Source organism: Oryctolagus cuniculus, chromosome 13, assembly GCF_964237555.1.
Source record: "Oryctolagus cuniculus chromosome 13, mOryCun1.1, whole genome shotgun sequence".
NCBI classification, from domain to species: Eukaryota; Metazoa; Chordata; class Mammalia; order Lagomorpha; family Leporidae; genus Oryctolagus; species Oryctolagus cuniculus.
In genome coordinates this window covers 62,656,005-62,668,275 of record NC_091444.1, presented here as the reverse complement: position 1 = coordinate 62,668,275, position 12,271 = coordinate 62,656,005, and the positions used below count along the sequence as shown (strand labels likewise).

Genomic DNA, 12,271 nt, shown 5'->3' with positions numbered 1-12,271 from the left:
TGCAATGAAATCCCACGGCTTGGTACATACCCAAAGGAAATGAAATCAGTATGCTGAATAAACATTTGTATTCCCATGTTTATTGCAGCACTATTCACAATAGCCAAGAAGTGGAAAATGAAAGGCAAACAAAATGTGGCTATATACTCAATGACATACTATTAAGCCATTAAAAGGATGAACTAGTGTCCTCTGTGACAGCACGGATAAAACTGGAGGTTATTATGTTGGGTGAAATAAGCTAGACACAGAAAGACAAATACCAAATGGTATCATTCTTATGTGAAATTTTAAAAAGGTTCATCTCATAGTGTTGAGAGTAGAAGAGAGGGGAGAAGGAGCTGAGGAGAGTAAGGGGGATGAAGAGTTGGATATGCTTAATCAATGGGTACTACATTACATAAGAAAAATAAGTTCTGTGTTTCCCTGTACAGCAGTGTGACTAAAGATTATTATAATGTAGTATATTTGTCTAAAAAAACCAAGTAGAGAGGATTTTAATGGCTTTTGCCACAAAGAAATGTTAAATGTTTGAGGAGATACATGTTTACCCTGACTTACATAATATAGATGTATTGAAGCATCAGATAAGTACATTTAATTTTTGTGTGTCAATTAAAATAAATAGCACAGCACAGAGTTAATGATCAAGGTTAGTCAATTGTGACGATGAACCTTATTTTGTTAAGGTTCTGCAATCTTTCCTTTTAGTCACACAGAACATACTAACTCTGAAACTTTCCAAAATATGATTTATAGAGAATTTCAAAAGTCTAGAGAATTGCATCCAATATCTTAGGCCAAATCAAGACTTTACAAAGAATTGTGCTAATGTACAGCTCCTGACACCTTACTTACCCTAATTTTGAGAGAAGGCTTATCAATCTTTGCACACTCAAGCAATTGACTTATATTAACTCAGCATCTACCAAACAGCACTGTTTCCAAGCTGAATCACCATGCAGTAGAATAGTCCTTTATTTAACTATAGATAAAATAATGCTTTCACAAAGGTCATTCAAGGCCTATTGTGATACTTTTAGAAACTGAAATGCTACTACACAGGAGCTTTTATTTTTTATTTAATGATTGTTCTTGCTATATTCTAGATTAGTATGAGATTAAAGGCAATGCATGGTGAGCACTTGTCCTAACATTTGTATCCTGGTAAAATTAGTTTAACTTGTTACATTGGAATGGGGCAACACATTGTGCTCCTCATCAAACCCTAAAGGTCTGGAGTTACAGTTGCATTGAGATTCAACCCTGTTAAAACTCTCTGAACTGCATATTCTCAACTATGAACCACCCACAAATAGCTTGAATGCTCTGACTGTTCAATATGCTTTTTCCTTCTCCCTCATTGATGTAGAGAATTATTTGCATCTTGTGTTGATGGATATAGAAGAAGAATCTAAATGCCAAGTAGCTGAAATAACCTTGAGTTCTTTGGTTTGTGGGCAGGCAGAGATACCAGTTGTCCACTATTATGGGAGTGAAAGTTTGTGTCCCCTGAAATTCAGATGTTGAAATCCTACTCTTCAGTGTGATGTGGAGTCTTTGTAGAGGTAATTAGGTCATGAGGTTGGAACCCTTGTGATGGGATTGGTGCCCTGATCAGAAGAGACAGCATGGTTCACCAGACATTGGATCTGTTGAATCTTTTATGTTGGACTTCCCAAACCCTAGAATTATGAGAAATAATTAACTGCTGTTTAAGCCATCCCACCTATACTAATCTGTTATAGCAACCCAATTAAAGATACTCAGCACCCAACATTTCCTAAAACAAAGATTGAAGGTTGCAGCAATAAGCCATCTCTCCTGTTAGTTTTCTCTTCACCCCTCTAGGGTATGTGAGGTTTACTATGGCGTATTAGGAAAGGGCTTCTCCCAGTAGGATTGTAAAATAGTGTCTGGAGAAAGATTCCATGGCCTGTACATTTGGGATGAATTTTTCAGACAAGTTTAAGGAACAATTTTGCTTGTTCCATCATGATTCTTTGGTTGCCCAAAAATAAAACTTCCAAAATTATGGCAAGCTAAATTGGTCTTTGTATTTTTGTAAGCTTCATCAAAAACTCAAAAGACAGCAACAATTACAAAAGGACTCCTGACCTCAGAAATGTGAATACATCAATGTTTTCATGCTGAAATAGAAAATGTATCATTAAAGATCCCATCTGTTACAGAACATGGGTCCTGGAGCAGACCAGTTCCACCCAGTGGGCTGAGCAGTTAACACTTGCTGTTGAGCCATGAATGCCCCCAGCCCTCAGTCTCTATCTGCAGGCTGCTTCCAGAGCCATGCCCTGATCAGGTTATTGAAGCAGAGTAGAAGCTCACTTGTCCTACTCTGAAGGTATACTTGTCATTGCTTTAATGCTACTAGAGTCTGCATTACTAGAAGTAGACAACTCTACTTCCTCTTCCCAGTGAGGAAGTAGGGTACCTAGGAAGACCCATAAATGAAAGCATCCCTGTCTGCACTCACCCCACTGGCCAGATGGCTAGTGGCTTTCATCAGTGTGTTAAAATTGATATAGTAGAAAATTGTTGACTTGGAGTCTGAGTTTAAGTTCCATATCTAACACTGTGTCTATGACCTTGGATGCCTTGAGATCACATTCTCATCATCCCTTTCTCCTGGGCACTTGTACCCTCCTATTGCTGCTCTCCTAGTCCGTTACCATATGTGGCTGTCATGCCCTTACAGGATGCCTGCCCTCTGGCTACGGAGGAGTGGGTATGGGGAGTGAGAAATAGGGCTTGATTCTACATCAGAACCCAGGAGAACTAAGTCCTAATTCTGTCCTGTGGCAGAGGATGTAGAACTTGGTAACTATCAGAGACTGCATTTCCCTCTGTCTGAAGAAACATGATCTGTAATAAGAAAGGATGAAAATGACACCCAGAGAAAAAGTAGGAGAAAAGATAAAAGGGTTCTCCTTGCTGATTTCATATAGCTCATTGCAGTTTTTAACCTTCAACTGTATCCCTGCTGTTCCTACAATTTAGTCATTCAATATTCATTGGTGTCCTCTAACATAGTAAACAGTTTGGGTCAGAATTTAATCACGTGAAGACAAGGATTCTTGTTAAAATAGTGTCTACTAGCTATTGAATGCATACTTTGTTTCAGGTACTTTAATATAACTATTTCACTTAATTTTAACAAGAAGCATAAAAATTTCCAAACTGAAAATTATCACCTCATTTTGTGTATGGAAAATTAAGGTTCATGTACTTTTAGTAGCTTGCCTAGTGTCATACCTAATTGTCAGGATTTGCCCACAATGCAAACCAAAATCTGTCCAATATCTGGCTCATGCTTTTTCTTTCACAGACTTGTACCTCATTAAGATGAATATTTTGGGGGTGGGAATTTGGCACACCATTTGAGACACCACTTGTGATGCTCACATCCCACATCAGAGTGTCTGGTTCAAGACTAGGCTACTCCACTTCTGATCCAGCGTCTTGCTAATGCATACCTTTGGAGGCAGAAGTGATGGCTCAAATCCTTCCACCAGTGAATTCCAGGCTCCTGGCTTCTACCATCCCAGTGCTGTTTGTTGTGAGCATTTGGGGGAGTGAATCAGCAGGTGGAAGATCTGTATCTCTTTATCTTTCTTCCTTTCAAAGAAAGTGAAAATAAAATAAACATTAAAACAAAAAGACAGCTATACTTCTCAAAAATTTGAAGCATCAATAACATCACAGAATTTTCAAGAGCCAAAGGACATTTTGTGTGCAAAGCCTTTCTGAAGAGAGTAAAAGCAATGTACACATATTAAATGTTATATTCAGATAATATCTGACAAGTTTTTTTTTCACTGCAAATTTACATTAAAATGGAGTTGTTTGAGAGAAGTAACCACACTCTTAGCAAACTTTGAAATGTCTTTACTGAAGACACTTCAGTTAGATTAGAAATTACTCTTCTGCCATTTGCTTTTTCTAGTCTCTTTCCATAGGAACCAAAATATCAGAGAATTGATGCTATATCTCTGTACCTAGTGTTTTGCTCTCCTGCATCCTATCTACATTGCTCTCTTCTTTAAGGCCTCCCATGGTTTTACAGTCATACTCTGGGATGTGCTTAGTTTCCAGCTATCCCACTAGCAGCATGCTATTGCACACTCTCTAAGGAGTTGATTCCAGACTCAGTCAGACTTCGTCTAAGCTTGGCATCATCTCTTATAAGCGATGGGATCTGGAGCTTGTAATTCAATCCCTCTGTGTCTAGTTTTCTCCTCTGCACATTAAGATCAATATCCATACTGACTTCAGAGTGTACTGGGAAGTAACAGATAAGAAGTGCTTATAAAAGAGGCAGGTTAAATGTTTGTTTGTTAATGTAGTCCCTGTAGCTACTGTTTGTGATGATTCTTTTATCTTAGGTGTTTCTATTTCCTTCCTAGAGGAGTCTTTCGTACTCTTGGCATTTCTTCTGTGATGCCTCTTCCCCGTGGTTTCTGCCTTCTGTAGTCTGCCTTACAGCCCATCTCTCCTGTTAACTTTCTTCTTTCTGTGGATCTAGGTACTTGCATGAAACTGTGCGTTCTTTGCTGTTGCATGCTGCTGCTGTTTTCTCTACACCAGGAACTCTCAACTATTGTCTCTAAAACTCCTCCTAGAGCTTAAGATTTCAGTTAAAGCTCAATCTATTGGATTCCAGTGTTTGCAGCTTTGTTACTGGGGATTCATTTCATACTGTGAAGTTAGCCATTTGTGATTCAAGATGGTAGTATGGTGTAGAATTCTAAAGGATTTGGCCCGAAAGATTATGTTTGTAATGCCGTGGTCTGCCATTAATGGATGTGTTGAGTTTAGAATGCTCTTGTGGACTTGCTAAGTTTGTAAATAATATAGAGATGATTATCCTACTGATTTTTGTAAGCTGTAAGCTGTAAGCTCTGTAAGCTGGGAAAATAATATAAATTAGGTGTTTTCTAAGAATAAACTATCATTCTGGATAAAAGAATATTATTTCAGGAGACATCATCAGGAAGCCCATGTCTTTAACAAGCAAACCAAAGAGACATTCTTTCTTTACAGTGTTTCCTGTAACCTAACTTTAAAGTGTTTTACAACGCACAGCAAAGTCACTGTATTTTCTATTTCAAAGAATGCTAGCAGCCTCTCGTGGGGAAGAAACAATTTTGCCTTTAACCCTTCTCTTTTGAGGTTATTAGTTTAAGTCTTTAGTAACCATAATATTTGCATCTCTGTCTTTGGGGAGTTAGTGTAGAGAAAATTCCATATCAATCTAGATTCATTTAATTTGAAATTTGGGGTAATTATAGATAATGCTTAACTATAGTTTATCTTTGCTTTGAGGAACAATGTTTTATTGAAATATAATTATGGGGGACTGGCGCAGCGGCTCACTAGGCTAATCCTCCACCTTGCGGCGCCGGCATGCCGGGTTCTAGTCCCGATCGGGGTGCCGGATTCTGTCCCGGTTTCCCCTCTTCCAGGCCAGCTCTCTGCTGTGGCCCAGGAGTGCAGTGGAGGATGACCCAAGTCCTTGGCCCTGCACCCCATGGGAGACCAGGAGAAGCACCTGGCTCCTGCCATCGGATCAGCGCGGTGTGCTGGCCGCAGCGCGCCGGCCACGGCGGCCATTGGAGGGTGAACCAACGGCAAAAGGAAGACCTCTCTCTCTGTCTCTCTCTCTCTCTGCCCACTCTGCCTGTCAAAAATAAATAAATAAATAAATAAATAAATAAATAAATAAATAAAATAAAAGAAATGTAATTATGGGGCCTGCACTGTAGCGTAGAGGGTAAAGTCGCCACCGGCAGTGCCAGCATCCTATATAGGCACCAGTTCGCGTCCCAGCTGCTCCATTTCCAATCCATATCTCTCTGCTATGGCCTAGGAAAGCAGTAGAAGATGGCCCAAGTCCTTGGGCCACTGCACCCACCTGGGAGACCCAGAAGAAACTCCTGGCTTTGGACAAGCGCAGCTCTGGCCATTGCAGCCAATTGGGGAGTGAACCAGCAGATGGAAGACCTTTCTCTCTCTCTCTCTGTGCCTCTCCTTCTCTCTGTGTGTAACTCTGACTTTCAAATAAATAAACAAATCTTTAAAAATATATATATAATTATATAATAAATATCATCTAGTGACAGTATAAAATACATAAGTTAACAAATTATTTTTGCTTATTTTCACAAATAACATAAAAACATATCTTACTAATAGCTAGAACCATGTAACAAGCATGGTTCTAAATTTTTTAAAAGATTTTTTTATTTGTTTGAAGCACAGAGTTACAGAGAGAAGGAGAAGGAGAGAGAGGGAAAGAAAGAGAGAGAGACCCTCCATCTGCTGATTCCTCCCTCCAAATGGCTGCAACAGCCAAGGCTGAATCTGGCTGAAGCCAGGAGGCTGAAACTCCATTTAGGTATCTCCCCTGTGGGTGGTAGGGGCCCTAATACTCGGGCTATCTTCTGCTGCTTCCCCAGATGCAGTAGCAAGAAGCTGAATAAACAGTGGGGCAGTTCAGCTGGGATTGAAACTGGCACTCACATGGGTTGCCAGTGTTGCATTGGTGGCCTAATCCATTGCTCTACAATGCCAGCCCCTAAATGTTTTATATAAGCTCACTCACCTAAAATAATTGACTATGAAGATTTTTAAATATTCTTTTCTATCATTGAATTACAGGAGAACTTTATCTAGGTGGGATAAATAAAAAGAAACACATGTAGGCATATGATGGACCAACTGCTAGAAACTAAAGATAAGAGATTGTCTTGAGAGCAGCCCAAAAAAACCACAGTAAATTCTAATTAGAAAAAAAATGGAAGGCAGAAAACAGGGGGATGGCATCTTTACAGGCAAAGAAAAAAATGTCCATTCAGTATTCTACATCGAAAAATATCTTTAAAAACTACAGTGACCATTGCTGCTAGAAATGACAATGACAACGACACTTTGAAAGACAGTTTCAAGGACTGTTACAAATCCAAGCACACATTGACCATAGATCTAACAATCCAACTCCTTGATATTTACCCAATCAAGCTGAAAACTGAGATTTACACAAAAAATCATGTACAAGCAGTCTTATTCATAATTGCTACAACATGGAGGCAGCCAAGATACTTTTCTACAAGTAAAAGGATAAATGGTGGTACGTGCATACAATGGAATCTTATTTAGAAACAAAAAGAATGAGCAATAGAGCAATGAAGGAAACTTAAATGCATATTGCTAAGTGAAAGAAGGTAATATGAATGGATTTTATATTGTATACATTAGTCAGAGTTCTCCAGAGAAAGAGAGCAATAGGGTGTGTGTGTGTGTATGAGAGAGAGAGAGAAAGAGAGACAGAAGGATAAGGAGAGATTTATTTTAGGGAATTGGCTCACATGATCATGCAGTCTGAAATTTTAAAGATCTGCAGTTGGCAAGCTAGAGACCCAGGACAGCCGAAGGTGTACGTTCCAGTGTGAATCTGAACAAAGGAGTCCATTGATGTCCCAGCTTGTAGACAGTGGGCCAGAGAGTGCCAGCCACTCTTTACTTAGCCTTTTTGCTGCATTCAAGCCTTCAACAAACTGGATGACACTCATTCACTTTACTCAGTCTCCTGACTCAAATGCTAATCTTATCTAGAAACACCCTCACAGAAATACTTGGAATATTATAACTAAGAATCTAGACACTGTGTGGCCTAGTCAAGTTAATACATAAGGTTGATCATCATGAGGCCGGCACTGTGGCACAGTGGGTTAATGCCCTGGCCTGAAGTGCCTGCATCCCATATGGGAGCCGGTTCTAGTCCTGGCTGCTCCTCTTTTGATCCAGCTCTCTGCTGTGGCCTGGGAAAGCAGTAGAGGATGGCCCAAGTCCTTGGGTCCATGCATCCACTTGGGAGACCTGGAGGAAGCTCCTGGCTCCTGGCTTCGGATCGGAGTAGGTCCAGCTGTTGCGGCCATCTGGGGAGTGAACCATCAGATGGAAGACTTTTCTCTCTCTCTGCCTCTCCTCTCTCTGTGTAACTCTGTCTTTCAAATAAATAAATAAATATTTTTAATAAAAAAAATGATCATCACACTATAGGATTCCAACTGTCTGACTCTCTGGAGAAAGATAAACTGGGAACATTGAAAAGATCAGTGGTTGCCATGATTTCTCAAGGGTGGAGAGAAGGATGACTAAGTAGAACAAAGGGGATGTGTAGGGTAGTGTAACTATTCTACATGATTCTATGTGTAGTAGGTATGTGATATTATTTATTTGTCAAAACTCATAGGAAGTAAAATCTCATGGATGGATACTAATGTAAACTATGGATTTTAGTTAATATGCATCAATATTGATTTATAAACCAAAAAAAAAAACTATTGAGCAAGTAATGTAAGAAGTTAATAATAGGAGAAATGGAGGAGAAGGCATGAAAACCCCTGTATTTGTGCAGGGTTTTTTCTAATTCTTTAATTCTTTTAATTCTTTAATTCTTCATTAAACTTAAGACTACTATAAAAATTCTAGTTTATTTTTTAAAATAAAGATTAAGTAAAGATTAGATAAAATTAAATGAATGCTAAAATTTCTTAGCTTGAATAGAAATAATACCAAATACAAACTCAAATCCCTTGGAAAGAGTGAAGACTCCTTGAATCCATAAACATGTAAGTAAATGTAAAATATTATATTTTCATTTTTAATTTCTCCTCCTAGTAGACTCTATTAGTCAGCCTAATGTTACCCTGAAGCCAGGTAGTATAAATGTAAAAGAAAGATGCAAATTAATTTCTTGAAAATTATCAACAATCTATATTTTTGATAATCATAAAACCATTTTATTTCAGGGAAATTTAATGTATAAGAGCACTCACTGAGAGAATATGTTTGATGTCTGAAAGACAGAGATGAGAGTGAAGTGCCTGCCCTGGATCTGAGCTTTGATTAATTCAGCCTAGGCTATTCTGATAGCCTGAAAGTGGGTTCCTGGAACCTATGCAAGACAGAAGCTGTTGAAGGGAATGGCACTCAGCTGACAGCCTCCTGCTGAGCAGCTGTGGGGGCCACCACAGAATGGAAGCTGAGAATGGGAGAGCATGCTCTCCTGGGTGGCTACAGCGAATGCTGCAGGGAGGGAGAGGGCAGGCTGCCACAGACAAGATAAGGTAGAATCTTGCTGGCTATAGAAAGGAATTCAGGTGTTCTTGTACACGGGATGCACAGCACCTGCAGGTTGTGAACTGAAGAGAGAGATGATCCGACTCACATTGTCTGCTTGTTCAGACTGGAGAGTAGACAGCAAAGGCAGCCTTCCCCTCAGGGCCTCTGTTCTGGTCATTTCTTCTGCATACTCTTTGCCCAGACTTCAGCATCTAGAATCTCCTCCCACATCCAAAGCCGTTGATTCCAAAGCCATTTTGATTATAAATGAAATTCTATTCAGTCCTTCTTTGGCTTGTGTTTTGTATTTGAGATGTGGTACCTGGAGAGTTTTCTCACATGCTGCAAGCCAGTACTACAGGCACTTATGAATACGCACACTCAGCCGTTAAGTGGGGTTAGCACTGCCCTGGAATCCTCTGTGCTCCTGGCAGCAGAATCCCCATGGAGTTCATTCTTTCCAAGCTTAACATTGAAATAAATCATGAAAGGCAGAACTAAGGTCATTGAAAGGGAACAAAACATAATTTTTTTCTCAATCCATACAGGTTCTTAGCAGGGAGATATTTCTATTAACAAAAGGCAGATTAACATAAGAAAAATAGGCAATTTTGATGACGCATGTCATGTCTGTCCCATGAGAAAGAAGCAACTCTCTCTGAAAATTAACTCTCATAGCAGTGGCTTGGGATCTGTTTTAAGTATATTTTAACAAAGGGCAATAAATCTTAGAATGACAAGACAGTGAAATAAGAAGATTCAGGCTTCCAAGGTTGGAAAACTATGGAAGGGTAGTGAAATCTGCCCCCAGATTCCTATGGCATCCTCTGATGCCATATCTGGACTCACAAGGGGCAGCAAGGAAGGATTTATATCTCTGGATTTAAGCAGGAAAAAAGACTTTTTATCTGTATGAACTTTGTCCTGCCAACAGGCAAACAGGGAAAGGCAGAGAGACCTCTCCTGCCTTTTTGTAAATAAGTAGTTTCTTTCCCTTTTTCTTTTCATTTTATTTGAAAGAGACAGAGATAGAAATAGATAGAGAAAGAGAAAGAGAGATCTTCCATTCACTAGTTCACTTCCCATATGTTCACAATAGCCAGGGATAGGCCAGGTCAAAACCAGGAGCCCAGAACTCTATCTGGTTCTTCCATGTGGGAAGCAGAGACCCAAGTACTTGAGAGATAATATTCCTCAATGTTTTAGGAAGAATTATTTTGATTTTCATCACTCATATGACTGGTGCCAGTCAGGAAATTGGAACTGGTTAAGAAATTCAAGATTTGAGGCCGGCACTGCGGCTCACCAGGCTAATCTTCCACTTTGCGGCGCGGGCACACCGGGTTCTAGTCCCGGTCGGGCCCCAGATTCTGTCCTGGTTGCCCCTCTTCCAGGCCAGCTCTCTGCTGTGGCCCAGGAGTGCAGTGGAGGATGGCCCAAGTGCTTGGGCCCTGCACCCCATGGGAGACCAGGATAAGTACCTGGCTCCTGCCATCGGATCAGCGCGGTGCGCCGGCCGCGGCGGCCATTGGAGGGTGAACCAATGGCAAAGGAAGACCTTTCTGTCTCTCTCACTGTCCACTCTGCCTGTCAAATAAATAAATAAATAAATAAATTCAAGATTTGCTGTTGTAGGGTTGTTCAAATATGCACTTACCAGTCTTGACACAGATAATCATAAAACAAGGGGCTGGAGAGAGGAGCAGTTCAATGTACAACTTCTGGAGTTGATATCACTGAAACCAAAGTTTCAGGCTGTGTATGACTCTGGGCAAGCCATTTAACTTATCTCTGTTTCAATTTCCTCACCTATAAATATGGGGTGATGGTAATAGTACATCGTAGGAGCTAGGAGGGTCAAGTGAGATAGTTTTGAGTATTTTCATAACTTTATCACAGTGTTGGATACAAAGCATAATGAATGTTAATTTTCAATGATCTATCATCTTTTTTGTTTCAGATGTGGGTACTCAAACATTATCCTTTAGGTAAATTTAATTGATTTCCACCTCTTATAGATACATTACACATATTATTATATTATTACTATCTTTCCCTAGAAGTAATAGGTCTTTCTTTATCTCAGAGCTTAAGGGTCCAAAGGTCTTAAATTTTTTTTTTTTCAAAAGGGATCACATATTTATTACTGAACCAGCCCACTGGTCACAGCCCTAATCAAACATGTCCAGCTGTCCAGATGATGGTGACATCTTCAACTTGATGTGGTGATAGTGACGTTGTGACATTGAGACAGAAGAAATGAGCACGCCATTCAAGTGCAATTCCTTATAGACCCAGCTTGGTTCTTCTCCAATGTCTCCTCTTGGAGTTATACCTGATTTTATTACCAGTTTTCATCCGAATCCATTGCGGAATGGGGCGGTTTTGTTTTTGTTTTTTGGCCAGGAACCTCTTGATTCTGAAGGTCTTGTGAGAAGACATGGCGAGGAAGAATCAGGGACACCCCAAAGGTCTTAAATTTTTTACAAGATTTTACTTACTTATTTGAGAAATAGAGTTACAGACACAGAGAGGGAGAGACAGAGAAAAAGATCTTCCATCCACTGGATCACTCCCCAAATGTCCACAATTGACAGAGCTGAGCCGATCCGAAGCTAGGAGCCAGGAGCTTCTTCCAGATCTCTCACAAGGGTGCAGGGTCCCAAAAAACTTGGGCCATCTTCTACTGTCGACCCAGGCCATAGCTGGATTGGAAGAGGAGCAGCTGGGACAGGAGCCCATATGGGATGTTTGCACTGCAGGTGGAGGCTTAGCCAACTAAGCCACAGTGCTGACCCCCAAGTATCTTAATTTTACCTAGTTCAGAGAAAACACTCATATGCTATGCCAGCTACACTACTCAGAAAGTTTTCCCTTCAGCCTGTGTCTGAGTCCAGATGTCAAGATGGGATTAAACATGCCTGATTTATTAGGGGAACACACGGGAAGGATCAAAGGAACAGTGTCAGAGAACCCTGGAGAACTGTCATACCTGTGACAGAGTCTGATCTCAAGTGAGGGAGAGAGTGTAAGAAAGGCAGGGACAGAAGTGTCCTAGACTTCTCTACTAAGGAAGGTTCAGCAGAATCTTTGGGTAGAGTCAAGCTAAAATCAACCCTCCTTCTTC

The 12,271-nt window shown here is 40.2% G+C and overlaps 1 protein-coding gene across 1 annotated transcript; it reads right to left on the bottom strand.

Moving 5' to 3' along the window:
* Positions 1–11,255: 11,255 nt before the first annotated feature.
* On the bottom strand, positions 11,256–11,610 carry LOC108178831 (large ribosomal subunit protein eL39). The gene has a single exon (XM_017350349.3). It carries the CDS (start codon positions 11,584–11,586, stop codon positions 11,431–11,433), a length of 156 nt encoding a protein of 51 aa, XP_017205838.1. The 5' UTR covers positions 11,587–11,610; the 3' UTR covers positions 11,256–11,430.
* Between the last annotated feature and the right edge of the window lie 661 nt (positions 11,611–12,271).

What these genes read in the sequence shown, in the direction of transcription:
- LOC108178831 (XM_017350349.3), bottom strand. Translation starts at nt 11,586, where the DNA reads ATGTCTTCTCACAAGACCTTCAGAATCAAGAGGTTCCTGGCCAAAAAA.